Source organism: Furipterus horrens, unplaced genomic scaffold (genome assembly GCF_987537825.1).
Source record: "Furipterus horrens unplaced genomic scaffold, mFurHor1.1.pri manual_scaffold_7, whole genome shotgun sequence".
NCBI lineage: Eukaryota > Metazoa > Chordata > Mammalia > Chiroptera > Furipteridae > Furipterus > Furipterus horrens.
In genome coordinates this window covers 27,423,040-27,449,640 of record NW_028327177.1, presented here as the reverse complement: position 1 = coordinate 27,449,640, position 26,601 = coordinate 27,423,040, and the positions used below count along the sequence as shown (strand labels likewise).

Sequence of the window (26,601 nt, the reverse complement as noted above, 5' to 3'; positions counted from 1 at the left end):
ATGCCAATGACCAGCCGAACCCCAGCTTGATCTCCTCTCTCTAGTGCTTTGCTCCTCCACCCCATCTAACTGCCCACTCCCACACACAGGCTCTGCACCTTGACATCATCCAGAAGCGCTCTGCCTCCCAAATCTTTCATTCCAGCCTCCTAATCTCCCTCCCAGTCTCAGTCTCTCCAGCCTGCTTACTCAACAAGCCCTACTGTAGTCATTTACTAAACCGTATAAAAACCTAGTTATCTGCTTTCTTCCTAGCCATCACCTTACTCTGTTTTTACATCTCCTTGAACTAGTTTACATTCTTAATTCATCATTTAAAGCATCCTCTTGCAAATACCCTAAACTTGATTGCTGTCTGTCCTTCCATTACACTTTTCTGACAAAGAGTAGGGCTGGATGGACCTATAGCTATGTGTCAACACAGGTAACTCCCCTCCCACTGTCCAGAATAACCAACTCTGTACTCAGGATTTCCACCTGGATGGTTCATTGGTGCCTCCAATTCAGTGTGTCTAAAAATGAACCCACGATCTCCCCTCCCCTACCCACCATGCATCACAAACCTACTCCTCAGTGAGGCAAGTCAGTCTTATCCATCCCAGTGAAAGACATCAGCATCCACACCATGGTTGAGCTAGAAACCTGGGAGTCATTCTTCACTCCTCTCCCCTTATATCTAATCAGTCAACAAATGTTTATGTCCCAACAATCTCCCACTTTCCACTCCATGGCCACCAGCCATTTGCTAAGCTATACATTTCTAGCGTAGACCACTGCACAAGCCTCCTAATTGGTCTTTTCACATCCATGCTTGCCCCTTTTCAGTCCTAACAGTAATCTCTACACAGTATCCAAAGTTTTAATAAATTTGACTGCATTCACCTCTTTGCTGCAAACCCTTCAAAGAGAGCCCTTTGACTTTATTAAGATAAAGTCCAAAATCCTAAAAATAATATGGTTTTTATTACCTACATTTCACAAATAAGGAAACTGAGGCTCAGAGTCATTGAATAAGTTGCTCAAGGTCTTAGAACAGTGATTCAACTGGCAGGGCCAGGCTTTTATACCAGCAAATTTTTTTGTTGTTGAGGAATGTTGACAGACACCTTGATTGCTTTGGGGAGACGGGTGCTCAGGAGCTCTTGGCAGAGTGGGCCCGCAACAAGAATTTTTATGATGGACAAATAAGAAAATACAAAGATCGTATTTATAAGATTTACAAATTTATGGCTCAATATATATTCAAATGGACAATCAACTAAAATTACCATTAAAATACTCATTGTACTCAGTCACATTAGCTTTTATTTTGCAGTTTTGAAGATAAATATATTCTTATAATGGGGAAAGAGTTAATGTGTGAGTTTTGCAAATGGACTTATAATCATGCAATTAAAATTTTTTCAACGGAAGTTTTATTTGTAGTGACTTTATTAATAACTATTCATTAACCAAAGAAAATACGATGTATAAAAGAAAATCCTGACAAACACATAACTGGTATATTTTGGGATGTATTTCTTCAGTAGTTTTTTTCTATTGTTTTCTGAATTTGCAGAGTAGCCTGGAATGTTCCAGTTTAAATATGTAACCACAGAGCCAGCCTCACACAAAGTTGTGAACTACAGTTTTTTATTTGGTTTTCTTCCAAATATCTCTTTTTGATTTCTCTCAATTCCTCCTTCTCTAAGCCCCAGTGTTGGTACAGTCCACTTTAATTGCCATTAAACTTCCAATGGCTTCCCACAATAGTTCCCAGCTTCAATTGCCTTATGTTATGGACCTATTCCAACCCTCGCCTTGTACATCAAAAGTTACTAGAACTTTTTCCTTAAGGCCCCACTCTGCTTCCCAATGTGACCACTAATTTTCATAAGCTATTATATATTAATTTTAATGGAGAATGTCTGGAGACAATATCAGAAACAAGTATTTTTTCACCCTTTTCTGTGTATCCTCTCTACCAAGAAGATAATTTTGAAATTTACATCCTGTTTTTTTGTATTTAAAAAATAAGTATATTAAATATGCTTTTTTTCTAAATTCATTGGCCCTCTTCCACTGAAATTTTTATATTCTCATACATATGTCTTACCCCACTTCCCACAGCTTGTCCACCCCTGCTTATGAGTGTCTAAGCCAAAGGACTGACTCACGGGCAGTCGCTGGCAGTACAGAGGAGTTAAGCAATAATATTCCTTTACCTCTCAAGTCATAGCCAACGTGAAGGGACACTTTTTTTTATTATTATTTTTAGAGAGGGGAAAAGAGGGAGAGAAACATCGATGTGAGAGAGAAGCATTAAACAGTGGCCTCTCATACATGCCCCGACCAGGGACCAAACCCACAACCCTGGCATGTGCCCTGACCGGGAATTGAACCAACAACCTTTCACTTTACAAGACAACGCCCAACCAACTGAGCCACACCAGTCAGGGTGTGAAGGGATACATTTTAATAGGTGTGCACCAGAAAACTGTTTAACAATGATTACTGTGTTTCTGAACACCAGGTTTAAAGTTTATTATTTTCTTCCAAGTCTAACCCATTGTTAAGAAACCTAACAAACAGGACCCTTAATTACAACCTACCTAATTCTTATAATAACACTCATGCTTCAGAAGTGTTCTTTGATCATGAGAAGGATAAATAAATGGTAACTAACATTTCTTAAGCTTTAACTATGTGGTTATTAAATGAAATGCTTTGTCTCATTTAACCTTCACAGTGATTTGTAAGAGTAGTTTTGTTATTTCACCCTTTTTAGATGTATAGGAACTAATGTTAAAATATTAATTTGCCCACAAATGCATAGTTAATAGAGCTAGGATTTGAATCCCATTAGGTCTGACTCCAAAGTTCATGCTTTTATCTTCTGTACTTCTTGTGGAGAATTTTTCATCTGTCAGAGATGGGCTGAATCACCCAGTATGTGATTCACTCATTTATTCATTCATGAATTATTTATTCATTTATTTAGCAACTTAGAACATTCACTGTATACACTTTGCCAGGTGCTGTGAAAATCCAAAGCTTAGCCAAACAGAAATCATTCCCTCAAGGAATGTGTCTACCAAGGAAGATGTTATATATAGAAATAACTGTAACATGAGGTATACAGTGATAAGAGTTGTGAAGCAGATTCCCATTTTAAAAAACTATTGGAGTTCAGAAAAGGGTGATAATTTAGAAGGTGTTACTTCCTTTGAACCTTGATAGATGGGAAGGAATTAAACACGAGACAACAAGAAACTAGAGAGTGTTACAAGCATTTCAGGCTGAAAGAGTATGTAGGAACAAAGACCCAGAAGGGAGAGTTAGAAAAAGGATGCCATGGAAAGCATTTAGAAAAGGATTTCAAGAAATGGTCGCTCTAAGTAGAATACTATGGATCTGTTGATTGTCGCTATCACGGACCAGCACACATGCCTGTTTCATCACAGTGTCAGCCTCTTATGCTTATCCACATGTGCTCCTTCCTCCCATCTAGCACTTCTTCATACATGGGTGCTTAAGTTCCTGTTTAAGGAAAGAAAGGTTAAGGAGAAGTCTGTTGCTTTGTGAGGCTTTTATTAAGATCTTATTATGTCCCCCAAACTGTTAAGATGCTAAGAGTAATTTTTTAAATAGTGTATCCTCTTCTAGGAATATATCCTAAGAAATTCAAAACACTAGTTTGAAAGAATATATGCACCCCATGTTCATTGTAGCATTATTTACAGTCGCCAAGATGGAAGCAGCCCAACTGTCCATCAGTAGATGAGTGGATAAAACAGATGTGGTACATTTACACAATGGAATACTACTCAGCTATAAAAAAGGAAAAAGAAGGAAATTTCACCCTTTGCAACAGCATGGATGGACCTGGAGAATATTATGCTTAGTGAAATAAGCCAGTCAGAAAAGGACAAATACCATATGATATCACTCCTATGTGGAATCTAATGATCAACATGAACTAACCAAGCAAAACTGAGATAGACTCATAAATAGAGAGCAGGCTGACAGCTGTTTGGGAAGAGGGGTTTGGGGTTTGGGAATGGAAGGATTGAGCAGAAAAAGAAAAGAGAGAGAAGGAACTCGTGGACACAGACACGAGTGCGGTGATTGCCATGGGGCAGTGGTTGCGGGGAGGTGAAGGAGAGTATGGGAGCATAAACAGTTATGGACGGAGACTTTCCTTTGGGTGGTGAACACACAGTACAGTATACAGAAGATGCAGAATTATGCACCTGAAACCTATATAATTTTGTTAACCAGCATCACCCCAATAAATTCAATAAAAATGAAAAAATAAAAATAATATTCCATTTTTGCCTCAAGGATATCTGAGTTAACTAAACAAACATGTAAATAAAGAGTTGTGAAGTGTAATGAGTTCTATGATTGAGCAGAAGTGGCATAAGAGAAGCAGTGATCAGTTCTGAGGATGGGAATTAGGGAGTACTTCAAGACAAGAGACACATATGAGCCCAGTCCTTTTTTTTTAAGACAAATGGGATCAACCTACATGTTCTATTTTAAAATTTAACTTACAATGTAATAATACATGTTGTATGTCTTTTGTGTTAGTATATATATTTATTCATTTTAGTGGTTGTAATCCATTGATTCCATTTAGGTAGAGCAACTTAAAACTATTATAATACATATTTAACAGATCTACATGTTATAGTTAATCCTCTATTGATGGATATTTGAGTTGTTTCCAGTACTAATACACACAATACTGTTAAATACAACACACACATACTTACGTTGAAACCCCTGCAAAACAAATTCTTAGATGTATATTTCCAAGTATTAGATAGTGTCAAATTACCCTCCAAAAATATTCTGTAGAAATGCTTTTTTCTCACACCTCTGCAGAAATGGGAACTGTCAATCTTTTAAAAAAGCCAAATTGATGAATAAAAATATTATGTTATTGCTTTATTTTGAATTTCTTCAAGTATTAGTAAAGTTGAGTATGTTTTCATGGCTGGTTATATATATATATATATATATATATATATATATATATATATTCAGAGAAGGAAAACTCTGACTCCAAAAAACCTCCGCTGCCTTGCGGCATACCTCTTCAGGGGAAAGGCTAAGGGAGTAAACCCCGACAGAAAATCCGGAGCCGGAGTCCCTAAGGCGGTTTGACGTTGTAGTCAACACCGGCAACTCCTGCGGCGCACCTGAAGCCAAGCTGTATTGACTCCGTCTTTCCCTTGGACCCTTCAGCTGCAAAGAGAGGGGGGGTCTGCTGCATGGGCAACAGCAGACCCTCCATATCACCCTGCCCAGGCTCTGTAGCTTCAGCTTCACTGGAGAGGACACTCCAGCGTCATCACAAGATGTCGATTCAACACGGGAGGAGACAGATACCGTGTCACTCCCGAGTTGGACTGCACAGCCATTCTCGGCGGTGCAGATAGACTCTTAAGAAGCTACACCATCGTCTCTCGAGACGGACGGCTGCCGACGACGACGATATATATATATAGTATGTGTGTGAACTCATTGCTGTCAGTATCTGGGATTTTACCTGTTCAGGCTAATAAATTTGCCAGTTAGTGTTTCATAGATGCTGGCAGAAGACATAAGACTCATGGGTCAGAAACAGAAAACATTATTGCTCGTGGGCAGCATGAGCATTATGTTTGCATTGGTTTCTCTTGTCCCCAAGTCCAAAGGGGGATATTATGCATGGAGTAGATATGTGACACAGTGAGGAACATGGAGCTTGTCAAATCCACATCTTTCAGAGCACACCTGCTCTGTCCTAGAGAGATACTTCTCCGTCCCTCCAGGTTGCTCTCCGCAAACACAGCTTTCAGGGCCTGGCATCCTTCGCATACCTAGTAAGACTATGCAGGGATGCCACGGCTAATCACCTCTTCAACAACTGTCTTTGCTTAGTTTTCCATACGCTTACTTAATTAGTTTCTTATTGATTTATAAGTCTCTCTGCTATCACAGTTATTCCTACATATATCATTGACTATTGTGTCTTACTCTACGTTGTTTTTAATTTGATTTTATCAATTATAGTTTCTTTTTTTTACATTCATGAGTTTCATGCCATACATGAAAAAGAATGTCCTATTATATTATGATAAAAATATCAACTGATATTTTTTTCTCTTAATCTTTTTCAGCTGTCAACATTTTGATCCTTTTGGAATTTACTTTCTTTTTTATTTTTTTATTGTATTTGTTTCCATTATCATTTAACCCCCTTAACCGACCCCTCCCCTGCAAACACCACATTGTTGTCCATGAGTCCTTTTTGCTCCATCCCTCCGCCCCCTAACTCCCCCCACCTTCCCTAGCTGTCATCATGCTCTCTTATCTATGAGTCTGTCCTTATTTTGCTTATTCGTTCAGTTTGTTCATGCAGGACCCACTTTGGTTTTACTAAATGGCTAGCCAGTTCTTGCAACCTCACTTCCCATCTTTTTCCTGCTTGTTTGGGATGGCATCTTTATTACATACTAAAATTTATCTGTACTTTTATCAGATACTATTTTCTGTTCTTTTAATCTCTTTGGCTGTTACTACAACTTTAACTTTAATTACTAAAGCTTTATAATAAATTTAACACTTGGTTGGATTTGTTCCCCCATTGTTTCTCTCTTAGGTAAAAACTTTCTTGGTTGTTTTCATATATTATTCTTGACTGGGTCTTTTAAAATAAAATAAGTAAACAACATGACTATAAGTATCCATTCTAGAGAAATTATAAACTATTGTCTTTCACAACCTTATTTCTTTTTTAAAGTTATTAATATAACTTTTATGAAGGCTTAATTTGCATTTTAACAAATATAGAAGCTAGTTTCTGTTTGCTCCCTCTAAAATCTTTTTTTTTATTTTTATTATAGATTCCTTGTAGTTTGGAATACTGGGATGAACTCCAGAAGGTTTTTGTTGCATTTCAAGAATTTAGTCTGTCTGAAAGCAAAGTTTGTGAACTGCAGTTGCCAGATATCAATCTTGTGAATGACCAGAAGAAACTGGTATCCTCGGATCTTTGGAGAATTGTCTTGAACAGCAGTCAAAACGGAGCTGATGACCAAAGGTAACTCTGTGAAAAACAGAACAGCAACATTGTGCTAGAAAGAAATCTTCAGGTCATCTTATCTAGTGACCCCTCAGCTGTTTCTTAGCTGGCTAGCAGCTGCCTCTGTCTCAACTTCTGATAAGAACCAGGAAGCAAGTTAGAAGCTGATGTTGTAAAGTCTGTGTATTAAAAATCCTGTGTTTTACTCATAAAATGGCCTCACTAAGAACCTCTTCCTTAAATATAAAAAGAAAAAATGCAAAAAACAAACTCAAAAAAGAAAAAGATAACCATCTGGAACCAAAAAATGTAGGAAAAAAAGTATACACACCTCAATAGACTCTTAGTGGTACAATAATCAATATGTGTAATGAGAATCTTAGGGCATTTAAAACAATGGCTAAATATATTGAATTGTCTCCTAAAAAGATAAATTTTGGAAATAGTTCCTTCTTCAGTGGTTTTAAAAATAACTTTAAAAGACAAACCTCCAGACATTAGAAAAACTCAGCTATCGAAAATAACATACCCAAAAGGTCAACAGCTAAACTTTTATTCAGCTCTAAAGTCTACTTGACCATAATCACTCTCTAGAGCTATAGACTTCAGGTATTTGAATCACGACCCCAGAACTTCCTGTTCCACACCTCCTACAGGATATCTGGTTAGTGGCAAAAGGGGCCAGATTGTCCCCATTCCCAGTTGTTTGCCTGCTTAATATTGGCATATCCACTATCTGAAAGTGAAGAAAAAATGACTTTAGCCACCTAAGTATAGGCTACCTAGTTAGGGCCAGGAAACCTCAGAAAATAGAACTAAGGGTAGTGAGACCTTTTGTCCTCACCGGGGATTTTTCAATTTACCTAATATTTCAAATAGATTTTGCTTTAAATTGTTTGAGATTAACTTTTTCAGGTAGAAATTGATATTAATGAAATTAAATTTGAAGAGTTTGTTTAAAAGTTAACGTAAAACACTATTAAGACATTTTTCTGAATGGACAATAAATTTCATCCAGTTTCTAGAAAGAAAACCTCAATGCTTTGGTAAATGCCAACATTTTATTCTGAAAGAAGCTGCTACAGTATATTCTGTCACAAGAAATCTGGAACTAGACAAAAGCTTGACACTTTTATGATTAGAGGGGTCATATAGGTAATATTTTCAGTGGCTTGAGAAGGATATGAATCACACTGTACATTACTGAGAGAGAGTTCATAAAAATAACTCCCATGAAGCTTTTTTTTTTAAGCCTTTAGTCCACAATTGTCATGACGTTGCAGTAGTGCAGGCAGCTCAGCAGTAATGGCATCACTCTGTGGGTGTAAACAGAAGCTTAACAGAGAATTTCAAGTAGAGAGCTGGGCTTCAGTCCTGGCTCCATTGCCAACTAGCTTTTCAGCTTTGAGAAACTGATTTCTAAGCTGAGGCCTTAAGGAATGAATAGGAGCTGACTAGTTTCAGGGGGTGGCAGGGAGTCTCCAACAAAGAACTGGAGACCCTTAAAGCCCTGCTCTGTGTCTCTCATACAGGTATATTAGCTTTAATTCAATTATTGTATTTGTAATAATTACATGCCACTATCTTTAACTAATGGTTTGCTTAACCATATGAAAATGAATGATGCGTAATGATTATGGGGTTCTTTTTTAAGTTAACATTTGGAGTAACTTCAAGCTTAGTTTCCACAATAGGACTGACCTTTAAGAGGCTGCTTCTTTTGGCTTGTGCACTGGACTAGAAGCAAGAGTGACAACCTTTAAGCCCTTACCAGATATCCATCTTCGCTGTGTATTTTTAATCTCATCATATATGTATTTGCCCACACCTATTAAACAGCCTAAATAAACCCCCTTTATCAGCTAGGCCCTGACAAGAAACAGAAGGCACACTCAAACAGGGTAACTGAGGAGAGTTTAATGAAAAGACTATTTACAAAAGTGTGGGCAGGTTTAAGGGATGGAGCTAGGAATCCTGGGGAACTTTAGGCCTGAAGGAGCCAGGTGATAGAAGGAGCCAGAGTTACCACCACTAACTCTGAACAGGTGGTTGCAGCTTCTTTGGATGCAGGGGCACATCAATGTATATAAATATAGCAAAGAAGGGGTCAGGGGAATACATCCCTCACCCTCCTCTCCTGCTTTTTACTCTCTGTGGGCATCTTCTACTGGCTGAACCAAGGGACAAGCCAGAGGACAAAGCAGCTTGTGAAACAGCCCAGGAGCAAAGGAAGTGATGCAAAGGGGTAGAAAATGGATCTAGAGGACAAACTGAGCATAGCCACAAGCCCACACTGTATTTGGAATTGACAGTTTCTTACCCACTGACTCGCCCCAGGAGGGAAACAGGGGAAATGGAGTGGTGGGCCCAACTCCCAGGCTTTGAGCCGCACTTCGGGTTCCCTGGGTTTGGTGTCAATCAGACGTCTTCTGGTGGACCAGAACAACTTTCAGCTTTGTTTTCCCGCTCTTATCCTCACCTCACATGGCTAACTCCAGAAGTATGTGATATCCAAATGCACACAGTCACAGGCAGCATCAGGTCGCACAGTCATAACTGTGCAGTCAGCCTTTCACAAGTTACGTGGTGATGATGCTGAGCTCTGCCCACCTACGCCGCGCCTGGGGCGGGTCGTCGTGCTCGTTGCGCGGCCACTTGCCCACACCATTAAAGCACGGGAGCACGTTGTTTCCTAGGACTTTTCAGCTCCACCCCCTGAAATGCTGGTCCGTGGAAGGAGGCATTCTGGAAACAGAAGTGGCTTCAGGTGTGCGACTATTTCTTCAGGCAATGAAAAGTGAAATGGATGAGGTTTTTGGAGTACTTTAATCTGTGGATGTGCAAAAAAAAAAAAAAAAAGATTTTGCTCAGTCCCTTAAGATCCCTTAAAAGAAGTCACTATGGATGAGACCACCACAGCCACTGCCCTCCCCCGAGGACTTAATTGTACAGATAGGATGGCAAGCCCTTCCAGTGAACATCGTTACACACACACACACACACACCCACCACACCCACCACCCACCCCCCCACCCCCCCGTAGTTCTCGCGATAACCTACAACAGGCAGCAAAAGTGCAGGGCGCACTTTTTCCAGCCATGGCGCACTCCTTGAGGCTGGTACAGCACAGACCACAGACTGCTTCGGCCCATCGTGAGGTTCTGCGGAGAAAGGCGCAGGTGAAGCCTCTCATGTAAAGTTAGCAAACCACGGGAGAAACATCTGGTGTCTGCAGCTCCTTCCATCGCCAACCTCTGGAGGAAGGAATTACAGTTGGTTATTAGCTAATGGAAGATGACATAAAGCACTCAGATGACCAATTTCTGGGCAAACGCTTCCTAAGGCATTGCCACCAAGATCCAAACGCTGCACTTTTACAAGGGACCCAATGGCTTCCGGAACCACAGCTTTTTATTTGAATGAATGCACAGTTCCACCAGGCTTGGTGGCTTCTAAGCAAGGTTGTAAGGCAGTTCCTTTGCATATAGCATCTCTCCAAGTACTGTAGTTTCTCATCTTTCAGGAGCTCCAATGGAAAATGGTACAGATTCTTATAAGTTAAAAACAAATCCTCGTGCCCTTCCAGCCTTGCCAAGAGATCATCTTTCAGAGTGCAGATGGCATGACTGACCAGGTCCCAGCAGGCACGCCGCAGCCCTATGTCTTGTCAGAGCTGGCCCACTTCTCGGCGCCGGCAGAGCCAGCACCCCGGGACGCGGGCTGCGCTGGCCCGCAAAGAACTCCTCGCTTTCATTTTCACCAGCTTTTTCATAGAACACAGCTGAAGATTCACACTCTGAGAATCCCACATGACTCACCCCATGCCATTCTGAGTTCCTCTTATGTTTCCACTCTGGCAGCACTTCTGACTTTCCTATTCCTGGGTGGTTGTTCTGTTTTGTAATGTTTCTACATGTCTATATATTTTATATCACCAGTTAGACTGTGAGTTCTTTGAAAACCAAAGATTTATTTCTTTAGTTTTTTTCTGTCATAGTTCTCCCTAGGATACTGTAAATCAGTATTGCTTCTCTAGGTTCCTTGTGGATTTGGGAGCCTGGCTACCATAACTGCAGAGCAAATTTTAGATTTGGAAAGAAGGGGGTGGAAGACAGTGAAGGGGGACGGGACAGCATCACTTCAGTATCCATCAGGACCAGGGTGCACCTTGCCCACCCCCTCGCCCAATGCCTAGCTCTCCTGCTTCTGCTAGCACTAGGGCGAGGCAACCAGGCAGCGTGTTTTCTGTGCACACCAGCAGCCACCACGTGCAAATATCTCCCCTCCTACAGGTGCCCTCACTATTCCTTTTAATCAGATTTTACTTGTATAAGATGGTGTTAAGAGGATGGGCAAGTGAAGAGAGGACCCATGCAGTGTAACTGTCTGTGGACCTTAGTTCTTCTGGACATAGTCATAATTTTTATGGCACTTAGTACAGTGTTCAGTGGCTACCCAGTAAAGAGTATTGACTAATTCATATGGGAATGTGGATATGGACGATGTGGAGAAGTGCAGCATTTACAGTGACACTGAGAGTACTGGGTTTTCTGAACAGCAGAGTCGTACTCTGAATCATGTTGGTCTTAAACTAATGTGAGAACAAACTGTCCCTAAGTTATGTGAGATGCGGATGGAACAAAATTGGGTCGCAGGTAGGTCAACACGTCCTGGGGTTTGAGGAATGCTTTGAAATTTTTTGGCTAATAACTCAGGGAATAATCAGCATGAACTTAATGTTTAAAAACAACTAGTTTATGTGAGTAAATACAAAAGATTTGATAGCATATTAACTATAGGATTATGGGTGCTAGCTTTAAAAACCCTTATAGAAAAACATTTCACTTATGTGACACTGGGAAATTTAGGTTATTGAACTTCTTTTATTTCTTATTTCCCACAGCTCTGCAAGTGAATCTGGCTCTCAAAGCACTTGTGACCAGCTTGTGACTCCCACCGCGCTGGCTGCATGTACCAGAGTGGACTCCTGTTTTACCCCATGGTTTGTCCCATCTCTTTGCATTTCCTTCCAGTTTGCTCACCTGGAGTTCCATCTTTGTCATCATTTTGATCAGCTAGGCACAGGTACTCTTTACTTTAACATCAGGATTACATCCACTTAACTTACTGTTTTGTTTTGTGTGCTCTCAAGACACAGCTCATCTATTTGTATCCAGATCATTTATATTCAGGAAGTAGAAAGGGTTGGAGGGGTTTCCATTCTGTGTACTGCAGTGGTAGTGACGTTGCAAAGTTCTGTGACTGCTGATCACCTCCCCCCCACCACCACCAATAGCTTCTTTTCTACTGACCACCACCCACACATTGGTGGAAATTTTTAGAAACAACATTCATTTCCCCTAACTGTGAGCACTGGAAGAGTTGTTCTGAAGTTGGTTTCATATAACAGGTGTGCACCTTATTTTTGAACCATCTTATGGACCTATTGTATAGATTACTAATTATATTGAATTGACATGATTTTGCATGCTTCCAATAGGAATTTTCAAGGAAGTTAAAAAATTGCAAGTTTTACTGTTATTCCAATTATGATCTTTTTGAAAGAAATACATCTGTTTTGTTCTATAGCCTGGGCCATTACATTAATGGCAAATAGATTCTAAAAATTCTTGATATCACCTGATTTTAAAAGCATGAATACCTTCTACAAAAGATGGGCAAATTCTCTAATAATTTTTACAAGTTTGTATGGTTAGAGATTACATTCCCCCACACCCCAAAAGTGGCCTTTTATAGATTTGTTAATGTTACATGAATAATTATTTCTAAAAGTCTTTATCAGACCTTTCCTTGTCAATACATTTTGATTCAAGTATTAGGTTTTTGACCTATGCATAATGAAAAAAATGAAAAAATCAGATTAAAACTAAACACAGCTGCTGTTAAACATCTTGCCTTTTCAGCAAAAATGGAGTTTAACCTGATTTTTCTAACTCTTTGAGTCATGATTTTGTTTTTGAGGTTTGGTTGGTAGATACAGAGCACTTCTAAAAAATTCTCCTTAGATATTTACCCCCTATTCATGTTATTTATTGTTGCTGTGAGCAAATATTTGCAAAACTGAATGTAGCCTTTGGACAATATGTATTTAAGAGACCTGCTGATTGAACAAAGCAGTTTTGCTTGCTAATATCAAATAATAATTCAAATATTATAATATTTTCAGAAGAATGTTTAAATTTAGTAAACATCAGATATAGAATTCAGCCACCAAAAAATAAGTTATTTAAGTGTCATCTCTTTATTTCTATAAAGCACTAGCTCCTCTCCATTGCTCTTTCTCTTCTTTGTTTTCCCAACAGCTCCACCACCAAACCTACAGCCTTTTGTTTCTGATAAAAATGTGCCATCTGAACTGGAATACATGATTATTTCCTTCAGAGAACCACATGTGTATCTTCGACAGTGGAACAATAGTTCTGTCTGTCGGGAGTTCCAGTTCTCGGCCCAAGCCGACTGTAAACTTCTTGAGTGCAGAAATGTTACAATGCAAAGTCTGGTGAAGCCCTTCAGCATCTTCGGACAGATTGCGATTTCCAGTGATGCAGGAGGAAAGCTGCTGGACTGCACCATCATGCTCGATTCTGTATTCGTAAACTTCGGGCAGCACGCAATTCATTCTCTAAACACCGCAGTGCAAGCTTGGCAACAGGTATGCACATCCTAGAACAGTTTCTAGTCTGTCTACCTGGGAACTTTTACTAGACACTGTATGTTATCACCTCTAATAATAAGCACGAACCCAAATGTGAGAGAATGAAGAATTTGATGGGCACCTTAATATTTGGGGCCTTTCTCTGTTTTGGCAAAGTGATGCATGTTATTTTTAAAACTTTGGAGAATATGGGTTCTTTACAAATGCACAGGAGATAATGCCCACATTTTTGTGACTTATGTACCACATCTGTGTGGAAAGTAGCATAGTCCCAGAAAGTGTTTCCAAGTTTTATGGTTTTAGTTTGCCAGAGCTTCAACTTAGCTATGTATCAAATTGTCTCTGCATCCAGTGCAGACGTGAAGAACCTGTGTGAGCCTTTCTTTTGATAGTAAGCATTCCATCTTTTCAAAGAGAAAAAGCAGTAAGGGAAATATGTGAGCACAGATGGCCTTAGTGTTTCCCCTGCTATCATTCTGCCATTTTGAATTACTAAAAAGCACTTCCTAATGGCTCTTAATTTCACAGAATGTTTGAATAATAACCTGCTCAGTGACTTAAGAACAAATCATTTAGGCTTCTCTTACTGATATTCAGTATAACATTGTATTTCCGTAAAGTTTGCGTTGCTATTTAAGCCGAGCATGTTGTGTATATTACATGCATTTGTGCGGAGCTGGCTCCCCAAGAGAAATGATCCCTCATCCCATGCTGACCTCATGTGGGAACAGGAGCAGGAGACGGGGGGAGGGACTTGAGTTCTCTAATGTAAGAATTTTTATGGGAATAAACTTTTCTTTATATGCATGAAGACCTATACAAGACTAAGGAATTAATTACCCAACATGGCACTCCAACAGCAAAGGGAAAGAAGATAACACATCTGTTTTATATTTTAAAATTCCTTTTTAAGGGCATTCCATGGTTTTCTTGTTGCAAAGGACATGCGTAAAATAAGAGCTAGTGTGATCTAAATCTTTGCAGCTGGTTCAAATAGTGATGCGAAAAAAACCTTCATGGCTCCAATTTCTGTTTTTTGTCATATTTTGAACAATGCATTTAATAAAAAACAAACCTAGAAAATATAAAAGAGTCATTGATGGAGGATTTAAACCCAGGATATTCTTGTCATGGTATCAGGGCCATTATACGAGGACTCATGTGTAGCAACTACTGCAAAATGGCCCTCAGAAATACCAGTTTCCTCCCAGGGTAAAAATATTCTCTTAGACACAGCTATACATATAAATAAAATACAGTGCATAAATATTTAAACGTTTTAAACCACATCAGAGTGTGAATGACTGGCTAACACCGTGCCTTGAAGGAATATTCTGAGTTGTTTTTTTTTTAAATGGAATTGTATATTTGATTAAGTAGAGCCATATGTCACATAGCATATTGCTGACAGGTACATTCTATGAATAGTTGGTTCTGATTTATACAGGGATTTTGCAATGTTAACATGAGCCACAAGAGGATATACTTCTGTAATTGTTGCTGTAATTTTCTTGTTTCCTCCCATGTCAAGAGTACTTGCCACCAAGTTTTAATGTGGTAGGCATCTAACCCTGTGTATTTTAAAGTAAATACAAAAATGCACAACTTTGAAATTATAGGACATTTGACATTGAAATGGGCTTATAAAGGGTTATTAAGTTCATTGTTTCTAAAGTATTCTGAATGTGGTTTATCCCCTTTAGAGGGGAAGCTTAGTTTCCCAACTTTGATTTTATTGTGTCTATAATGATCTATACAGTATAATTGTTGCCCATGAGAAATATGAATTTAATAAGCAGGAGAAGTTATTTGAGTTCTCCACATCCTTTTTATCAGATTCATATCTGAAACAAATCATTTGTATCCAGTATAGATGGACCAGACAGATGAAGCATGAAACAATTTGGCCTTTCACCTTTAGGTCACAAGTTCAAGATTAACAGAAGTCTTCATTAGTGTCTGATTTCTCTGTCTGCAGATTTTTTTTTATTTTTGTAAATGATTAATGTTTTGTGAAACCAGTTTAAGGACCCAAAATGCCACTTGAAATTTGCTCTTTCTTTTTAACGTCACATTCCCACATTTGGACAAAATAGCATTTCAAGGGGATTTTTATTTTAAAATCAAGATTATTCTCGTGTGCCTTATCTTAGGCCAAAACAATACTTCTTTAACTTGCAAATGCCTATACAACATTCCAGCACAAATCTTAAATGTAAGTAAGACATCTTTTAATTACACATCTGAGTGAACATTCTGGGGTTTAGCCTATATGATGTCATATAAAATGTGTACGATCTTTTTATACCAGAATTTAACAGGCCAAGAAATGCTTAAACTTGTTACAGTTATAATGAACTCCACAGATGAAGGAGCAGTAGAGAAACAGTTCCCTAAGGACTTGGAGTATTCTTTAGAAAAAATGTAAACAGCCCCTTTGTGTTCTTTCATTTACATTTTTTCCTAAAACCCTCATTATTTATTAAAGGTCAGTTTTTAGAGATGAGGAAAGAAATAGGGTTATTTTTCTACACAGGCCCCATCTGGTAAGTTAACCTCCCTATTACCAGCACAGTGATCCCAGTTCATTATGAAGACTGAGTTTCAGTCTCGGGGGTCTGTCTAAGTGGGAGTTTGAAATCATATCCCTTTCTTCATGTTTGTACTCTTGGAGCTAAAGGAGAGAAAAATGTTTACAAGGAGAGCAGTTTGTGTTGATTATATAATGCTAAATGGAAAACACATCAAAACTAATTACACACTATGACTCCAATTTGATTACAAACCTTTATATAAGATATGTAAGGTGGGATTGCATAGGATAGATTAGAACAGGAACAGGCAGGACCCTCAGAGGAGAAAAATTGTGGGGAAAAAATTCACCAGAATGTTAACAGCAGTTAGCTCTGAGTGTAAAATTAGAGACTTTCAAAATAAAAGCATACTTTCTGTATTTTCTAATTTTTCTAATGGGAACATTTATTACATTTATAATTTTAAAAATTGAACATAATGTATTTGTTTCATAAGTTTTCATTGAGTATTTATGTGTCAGGCATTATGCTGCATATTGGAGGTAAGTTTATAAATAATACAGACCTGGTGCCTGCCCTTACGCAGTGTGGAGTCCATGAGGGGAGACAGTATGCAGCCCAAACACATAATTATTTAGTCAAGTAGGGATAAATTCTGCAAAGGTGAACGATAGAGTATTACCTGAGCATAAAATAAGGGGACCTAACCTGGTCTGGAGAGGATCTTAGAAGGCTGCTCCGAGGAGGTAGCCTGGAAACAGGAACCTGGAGGCTGAGTGGAAAGTTTGTCAAGTGAGGATGAAGAGATACGTAAGCAGAGGAAAGGCACTGAGGCCAGGAGGAGGTGGCTGTGTTGGACGAACTGACAGGGAGGGGCTGGAAGGGCTGGCGGAGCTGGGGTGCGGTGAGCAAATGGAGAGCAAGCAGCTCAGGGTGTGGCAGGGGCCGGGACAGCTAAAACCTGCTGGCGGTAAAGTTTTGAAGTCACAGCTCATGATTAAAAGCCACAGTAGGGAGTATCATGGTAGACAACAGATAATTGTTAGTTATAATTAGTCTAATCTTACTTAGCCAGAGACTCTTCATGATTAGTGTGGCATCCAGCAGGGTTCTGCTCTGAGAGAAGAGAGGTTTGGTGGGAATAGATGGATTATAGAGCAAGGGGCTTAGAGGTCCTCAGAGACATCTGTAACAAAGATATTTCAGGGCCTCTACACCCGCCACAGCCATAGAGCACTGCCCACCCACTTTGGGGGGCTTCTGGATGACGAGGAATGGATTCTACCTCCCAGGATAAGGTGCTAAGTCCAGGCTGGATTCAGCTGCATTTGCCCATAGATTCCTTGGCTTCAGGCCTCATAATCACTTAACTGCTCGTGGGTGATATATCCCCTTTTACTCTCCCTCTTGTCAGTAAAATGGGAAATGTTAGAGTGTGGCATTGTGACATTATTTACATCAGCAGCCAGGAAATAGAGGCTAACTGGAGAAGCAAATTACCCCCCATTGTCTGAAAATTGGCTAATTTAGACTTTTTTCTTGCATTCTCAAAGTTGATCACTTATTTAGCTAGTTTTTTAAATTTACCAAAAGTTTATTGTTTATGAAGCTATAACCTAACCAGAGTGATAAAAGAGTAAGAACGGAAGTTCTCTATCACTTTGCCGGTGTTTTGATACAACAGCAACCAGTGGAGACACCATCAAGTTGAAACGGAGGTGTCAGCACTGGACCAATATTACTAATTTGTTGAGCCCTAAATAGGCTAATGGAAGACATTAGCTGATTGAAGGCTATTAGCTGAAACAGACACCAACACCTGTTTTTCAACTAATATCATTTCTCTTGGATTGAGCGTCGGCCTGCGAGCTAAGTGTCGCTGGTTCGATCTTCCAGTCAGGGCACATCAGAGAAGGAAAACTCTGATTCCAAAAAACCTCCGCTGCCTTGCGGCATACCTCTTCAGGGGAAAGGCTAAGGGAGTAAACCCCGACAGAAAATCCGGAGCCGGAGTCCCTAAGGCGGTTTGACGTTGTAGTCAACACCGGCAACTCCTGCGGCGCACCTGAAGCCAAGCTGTATTGACTCCGTCTTTCCCTTGGATCCCTCAGCTGCGAAGAGAGGGGGGGTCTGCTGCATGGGCAACAGCAGACCCTCCATATCACCCTGCCCAGGCTTTGTAGCTTCAGCTTCACTGGAGAGGACACTCCAGCATCATCGCAAGATGTCGATTCAACACGGGAGGAGACAGATACCGTGTCACTCCCGAGTCGGACTGCACAACCATTCTCGGCGGTGCAGATAGACACTTAAGAAGCTACACCATCGTCTCTCGAGACGGACGGCTGCCGACGACGACGACGACGACGACGACCACGACGATCATTTCTCTTGAAAACTGTAACTTGGCTTACCCTGACTCTGGAGTGGATCTGTTTTGTGTGTTCAGCCTCTTAACAATAGAGGGAAAGTTATGGTTTTATTTGCATCTCTCCCTGAGCACATTTACACACACATACTCCCTCCCCCTTAAGGGATCTGGGGATGTATTACCTAAAAGATCCTTACTTTCTGTAGGGTACAAACTGTGGCTTTGTAATTGGCCTTGATTGTCGAGTTTAGAAGGCCAGGAACATGGTAATTCTAGACTCCAGTACTCTGCTCAAAAACATGTACTACCCAGTACAGCATTCTTTGTAGGATGTCAGTTCATTTTAAAATGTTAAAAGTTTGAGGGGTCTCATTGTTCTTTTACTCTTCTGTGTCTATGATTTATTTTGCAGAAGTATAAATCAAAACATATTTTTGGAACATTTAAGATCTCTTTAAGGTATTTTTTTGTGCTTACCCTGGAAGTATAGAATACTCTGTATACAAGAGCTAATGACAACAGATCTTTTAGCGTTTCTGTGTTGTAACAATCGCCACTGGGCAGACAGCTGCCAAACATCTTGCAATTAATCTGATGCATGTTGGCTTTCGTATTCTTTTTCTTTCAGAACAAATGCCCCGAGGTAGAGGAGTTGGTCTTCAGCCATTTCGTGATCTGTAATGACACACAGGAGACACTGCGGTTTGGCCAGGTGGATACTGATGAAAATATTCTGCTGGCGAGTCTCCACCGTCACCAGTACAGCTGGCGCTCTCACAAATCCCCACAGGTATTTGAGAAACAGCCTTACAAACACAGCAATTGTTAAGATTGGGGATTCATTTATTCCGTTTGTGTGCCTGTGTCCAGTTACTTCCCTTTTTAAGTCTCCCAGGGAACCACATGGTGTAGCTACATCTGACGGAGACGCAGGAATGTTGAGGGAGAGGAGTGCAGTGCCCCGTGCTCCGCTTGGAGAGGAGCAGTCTCCTGTTAGCATGGCTGCTGCCGAGGCAGCCTGGGGTGGCGGTCAATGAGGTTGAACTCTAAAGGTTTGGATCCTGACTGTCCACCCTTCAGCTTTCTCATATGTAAAATGGGGATAATAACAGTACCTATTTCATAGGGTTGTAAGGACTAAATAAATAGGTATAAGGCACTAGAGCAGTGCTTGATAAACTGTAAACAGTATGTGTTAGGTATTATTACCCATTTGTTTATTCAGATTTTTAGTGTTTGCCAAGTATGTGATAGGTACTAGGAAATCAAAGATAGCCCTTGCCCTCCAAGTGACAGCTCATGGTGTGTGACGAAGTGAGCGCAATGACAAAGTACATCCAAGGGAGCACTGAGAAAAGACATACCAAAGGGTGTCTGTTTTCCAAGTAATGTAATTCCATTTTTCCTGTCACATTAGATGGGAATAATTAGAGGGATATGCCCCACAGGGATAATAAGAGGACGAATTAAATGCAAAGATGTGGTCTTAAATGAGTGAAAGAAATCCTAGCAAGTACTCTCAAGAATAATGTATTTCTGAAACTCTGCGTAACAAGGAAACTACTGTCTGCTTGTGATTAAAAGAAAGTCGTTAAATTAGAGAACAAGTTTTCCCATCTGGGGAAAGCTTCTATAGACCAGCTTCAGAATATATTATACCCTCAGGCTCCCAGTTGCTTTTTTTATATTTTCTGGTAGCTAGGTTCTGATTTCTTGCTTGTTTTTTTTTTTTTCATTATTTTGCCACAGTACTGGTATAAAATTTGGAAAAATAGGTACAGTACAATTCTTACTTAAGAATATTATCTAATTCTAGTTAATTTGACAGGACATTAAAACTACAGAAATCCTTTTTAGTAAAAGTTCTTACAAATATTTTTCATATGTTACAATATTGCACTCAATTTTAGAGTGAATGACATGCGCTTATTTTTAGATTTTCCTCTTGAGAAACTTCTACGTTTGAAAGTTTATTTTTGTTTTTACTTATTGATTTTCAAGAGAGAGGAGAAGGCGGGGGAGAGAGAGAGAGACATCAGTTTGTTGTTCTGCTTATTTAGGCATTTATTGGTTGCTTCTTGTATGTGCCCTGACCAGAGATCAAACCTACAACCTTGGCATATTGGGACAATGCTCTAACCAACTGAGCTACCTAACCAGAGCCAAGAGTTTTTAAGTCATTTGGTTGTTTGCCTCTTGTAACATACAGGGTTTTTTGTTTATTTGTTTCAAAATTAAGTTTTTTTATTATTTTGTTTCTTATTAATTGCCAAAGTGAGAATATACAGATATATAGACCAAATTAAAAAATGACTACCTATAATTCCAACTACCCAGAGACAACCTGGGTTAATCCTTATAATACTTGTTAGGTTTTTGAAAGGTTTCCATGGTAATGGCCTTCCAGCAGTGATCTAGTAATGGCAGGAAAGAACCCTCTGAGAACCCTCAGTGTGGACTATTGTGCACGGACTGTACCCATAGCCTCTCCCTCTGCTCACTCACAGGCTGCAGACTTCAGCTGTCAGGAAGTGAAGCAGGGGACGTTTCCTTGCCCTCACAGTCATTTAAGATGTATAGTCTACCATGGCCCTTACTGACCCTCCAGGTCTCCTGGACAGTGGAACCAGCATGGGAAGGCTGATCATAAAAAAGCTGGCTCAGGGGTGTGGACGGAAGTAGTCTTCATGTGACGGACATACAGTTTCCGGGTGGGAAAGAGAAGGATAGGGAAGAAGAATGGACGATCACGGCCGCCACCACACCTTTCCTGTGAACACTTTCACTTTTTCAGGGTCTTTTTATATCTATCGCTCTTTTTTTTTTTTTTTTTTTTTTTTTTTCACAATATCCCTGTGTGGTTTGTATTATTTGTTAGGCATATTTTTTAAACAAGGAGACAAGTAGAAATATTAAGCTAAGGTATGGTAGAGTTTGCATCCCATATGTTTAGATTCTCAATATAGTGTTATTTTCAAAATATTGTCAAACTCTCCTCGATTTTGACAGCATGATTTGTCTCTTAGTATAGCCAAGCTGTGAGGCTTTAAGAGAAGGGCTTTGAAATCACCAATATAATACTCCACATTTAAAGCTAGACTAATAAGGGGAGGGAGAGAAGGGGGATACGTAAGGGAAGGGTTTAGTCAAAGAACGTTTATAAATGACTCATGGACATGGACAACGGGCGGGGGGAATATGATTGTGGGAGAAGGGATGGGCTGGGTGGGGGGGAGCAATGGGGGGAAAATGGGACAACTGTAATTGAAAATCCAAAAAAATAAATAAAACATGGAAAAAAATAAAAAATAAAGCTAGACTAATAGGATTGTTAGTCCAACTATGAACCCTTACAAAGCCTTAACTATATTACCAAAAGCGGTAAGAACTTCTAATGACAAACTGGAGGCAAAGGGCAGGTGTCTATTAAACTTTTTTCTCTTTTTAATTTGTAACTGCATCCTCTGGATACAGAATTTCAGATGAGCTGTATTCATTATAATCTTAGGCTAAACTTAGATCAAATTTGCTTTTCAAAAAATGGTATCTCTTTACTACAGCTACATATGCTGAAGAAATTAGGACCCTCTGAAGCCAAAGGTCTTAATGGGCCCAGGGGGGTCTTCATTGCAGTTCCATACATCCATAATCACAAAGTCTGCGGTCTTGTAATGAGAGGTTACTTGTGAGGATCAGAAAAACTAGCCACTTAGCTTCACACTGCACCTGGAAGTAGTCATAGAGCCACAAGTGAGCAAACTGTTCCCTTTGCCAGACTCCAAGTCACATCCTGGATTGCCCAGCAGGCTTGGTTTTAGGAACATTTGTGTCTGTGTGTTTATGCTACCTTGGGTGTTAGTCAATTCATAGTCTCCGGGAGGATTTCTAAAGTTCATAAGACTTAACTCCACTAAACAATGCAGCTTAGATTGCAGAGATCAAGAAAGTGGCAATGACACCTGGAAAGGTTTCAAAGAGGTCAACATATCTTAGAACCACACAGGAGGTTGCTAACAACAGTAAGTCCCAACAGGATGGGAAGAAACATGGACACAACCAATTCCAGAAACCCAGAGCTGAAAAACCTTTCAGAAATGAAGAGTTATAAACTCTCCTTATAGTTTCTAACACATGCTCTGAGGCAGAATCACTTAAAATGCTGGAGAGCACACAACAGTTGCTTGCCTAGATAAACAAAGGAAGAACAAACTATTTCCTAGGGAATAATTGAGCATACTCAGCTGCACAGTCATATATGCCACCGCAAAGGGCTCGTAAATATCCCAGTTCAGTAGACTTCAGATCAGGTTGTATGAGAACAATAACCAGCAAGGGACTGGTCTTCAAAGGAGCGCTTCATATTGTATAAAGTTGAATCTAAGGACTGGAAGTGTGAGTTTATGGAATCTTTCCCCAGAATATGGGCAGTATGTGCAGCTCAGAGTGAAGGGAAGCTTTGTTTAATTTAGCCAAACTGAATATAGTGACCCTTCCATTGGTTAGTAGGGTTTGTGTCTGGCACGGTTGGCTAATTAAACTACTTGGAATAGGAATACCTTCACCTCGTATACAAGGAATTACATTTGCATTTACTCCTATGACATGTACAATGCATTTTTTTTAGAATTGCAGAGTTCCAAATCTCAGTGACTTAAGTAAATCATCAAGCTCTGGAGAGAGCTAAAGAAAATAATAAATATTGGATGGGAGTGGGTGGAGGTAGAAGGAGGTATGGGGGGAATACATGATGATAGAAAAAAATTAATTTTTAAAAAAGAAGAAAATGATAAAACATTGCTCCAGAATGGATATAATGGAAAGTTTTATAAGGTTATGAAAAATGGCAGATCTATATTAAAAATACAAAATATAACAAGGTAAGAATTAGCTTTGAAGAGCAGCAGAGCATCTGGGAAGCATTCATTAATGTAATCGAGTTTCGTGAAGAAAGTATAAATCACATATTACTTTAAGTCAGAGGCTGGCAAGCGCTTTCTGTGTAACTTTCCGGGCCTTAACAAATGAGCATGGTTGGTTCCTATAAAACTTTATTTATAGACAGTAAAATTGGAACTTCAATAATTTTTACACATCACGAAATATTCTTTTGATTTTTTTTTTCAACCACTGAAAAATATGAAAAGCATTCGTTGCTCACAGGCTGTACACAGATAGGCGGCACCGGACTCCACCCCACACACCGCAGTTTTCCGGGCTGTGCTCTCAGGCCTCTCAGCTGACGGGATTCAATAGGCTGAAGGTTTGATATTAAATTCTTTTCACTCTGATCTAAATGGTATTCCTGCCACTTGAAAACTTGGTAAAATGTTTCAAAATGTAAGAAATGACCAGTAATAGTTTATATCTAACACATATAATCATTCTGTACTCACCAAGAACAGTAAAATATTTTTATTCTACTCACTCTGGGCCTGTATAGACAAAAAGTTCTCCAGTCTCTTTTTGTATGTAAAAAATATTTAAAAGTGAGATCTGATCATTTTTCTCTTATCTAAAGGGAAAATAACTAGTTTGAGTATTATCGACCTATCTGATGGTAATTACACGGGCAATCAGTTTCATTAACTAGATTATAATTTTTTCAGTTACCATTCTTCTCTATTCACTTATGTAAGCATATGTACTCATAGATCTAGAGAAAGACATTCCTTGTTGCCGCAGTCACAATTTAGAAAATTTAAAAGCAGACTTAGGAGGGAAGGAAATATTCTGTGCTGGCAACCTGTTCAAACCAATAAATTTTTTCAAGTGTTTGCCTCTTCTGTTACATTGCACATAGCATGCATATTAAAGTTTGATTAGAAAAGGCAAATGACAAGACATTCTTACACACTGAAGGTGAAATGGGGTTAATACTTCCTTTCTAGAAAGCAATTTGATAAAAAGCAACAGAGCTATTAAAATGATCATAGCCTACTCTCAAGAAATAATTCAAATTAAAACAAAGATTTATGCATTTAAATGTTTATCACAATTTATAGTGTCAAAATTAAAATCAAAAATGTTCACTTTTAACAAAAGTTAAATAAAATCTGGCATATCTATAAGATTAACTATTATGGGACCTTTAAAGTTTTACATAGAAAGGGAAAGCAATACCATATTATATCAGTCAGAAAGCAGAATAAAAGTTCTGTGTTTATAGTATGATCTTAACAGTGTAAGAACAAAGGCCTAGAAAAATACTGGAAGGAGGTAAGTGGTTGCCTCTGAGTGGAGGGTTAAGGTGATATTTCTCCACTTTATTACATTTTTATATACTTCTCAATTTTTTTAAATAACTCAGAGGTTAAATTAATCATCCTGAAAAAAATTATATGCAGTTTAAAAGTCAGTGGCAAGTCTAATGGCATATTAAGAATGGGTATCTTTATTTCTTCTCATAGGAATTATTTCAATAATTTTTCTTGGTTTTTCTTTTACTTATAGCTTTGCTCCAGTCCAGTGTCTTTTTTTAATCTCTCTTTTTTTTTTAGTCCTCACTCAAGGATATGTTTATTGATTTGAGAGAGAGGGGAAGGGAAAGAAACATCTATGTGAGCTCAAAAAAACAATAGTATAGCCTAGAGGTAAAAAATCTGGCCTATTTCAGTGGCTCTGTAGCAGTGGATAGAGAAAAGAATGCCTAGGGGAGAGTGCTAAGAGAAGTTATCTCTTGCTGTAGAACAAGGTACAGTGGTGGTCCTGGCAAAGGGTAGCAACTGTAAACATGCCCATTCATAAAAGGAGAAAATGGGAGACAGTCCAAGTGGAGATTCTGAAATTCAATCAAATTCATGTTGGAAGTTTCTTGGTTAGCAAACTTTCATACTTATGCTTGGGAGTCATTGTCCATGCACGTGGCGTCCGACTCTTGGCTCAAGCCTTGAGTCATCCATCCTTTTCCATAAAAAGTATCCTGTGTTCACATGTCATTATTTTCTCAGGCTGATTTCTATCCCTAGGATTTTGAAGGCCCAAAAGCCTCTACAGTTTGTGCTGTCTTCGTCTCTTTCTGTCTAAACTGGCAGAGGTTGATAATGCATAGACTAGAGGAAGAATAATTAATGGCACGAGGTGTTAGGAGGGAAGCGGAGGAAGGAAAACAGGTCACACATAGAAGGATTGACCCCAGATGGGAGAAGAGGTTTATATACCACATGTCTGTTGCTGCTTAACAAACAACCCCAAAATGTCGTGACTTAAAAAAAAAAGTATTAGTTCGTGACCCTGTTTGTCAGAAATCTAAGGCACGCAGAAAGTTCTTCTGCTGGTCTCAGCTGGGCTCACTTGTGAGGCTCCAGTCAGCTGGGGCAGTGTGGGTAGTTCAATACAGCTTCACCTACATACTTGGTAGTTGACAGGGTCGTTGGCCCAGGTACTCTTGGTTCTCTTGCACATGACCTTGTCAGCAGGCTAGCCCAGACAGGAGAACCAGGGCAGAGACTGCAAACCCTTGGAGCCTTGAGCTCAGAATCACACATTCCAGTCGGCAGAGCAGGTCTCAAGGTTAAGCTGGATCCAAAGGATAAGGAACTATATTTTACTTTTTGATGAGAGTTGCTGACAGAATTTGTTGCCATTTGCAACCTACCACAAAAACCTCTTACTTTGAGACAGGAGAGAGAACGAGGATTAGTTTGAATGTAGGTGAGGTTGTAGTGGGTTTTGCTGAAAGATAAAAGGAAGACAAAAGAATAGGAGGCTTTAAAAAGTGATTTTCCACAATATCTAATCCTGTATCTTGCTCATAATTAAGCATTCGATAAATGTTCACTGAATATATAAATGTTGAGATTTCTCAACATTTCTGACATTTCTCACAAGACTAAAAAGCTTAATTATTTTAGCAGTATGAAAATTATAAGCAGTATTTTTTGCATCATGTTGCATGTTTTTTTATATACCATATAGACACACAAAAAGAGGTCCTGTGATCTCAAAATGTGTGCCATTGGACTCTTAT

General features: G+C 39.3%; 1 protein-coding gene across 1 annotated transcript in view; it reads left to right on the top strand.

Annotated features, from left to right (window-relative positions):
* The window catches only part of VPS13B (vacuolar protein sorting 13 homolog B), a 714,607-nt gene that overhangs the window by 610,481 nt on the left and 77,525 nt on the right, over positions 1–26,601 (top strand). The window contains exons 40-43 of the mRNA XM_090283521.1: positions 6,876–7,072; positions 11,958–12,139; positions 13,378–13,727; positions 19,264–19,425. Of these exons, the coding sequence (XP_090139647.1) occupies positions 6,876–7,072; positions 11,958–12,139; positions 13,378–13,727; positions 19,264–19,425 (891 nt within the window). The remainder of the gene's footprint in view (positions 1–6,875; positions 7,073–11,957; positions 12,140–13,377; positions 13,728–19,263; positions 19,426–26,601) is intronic.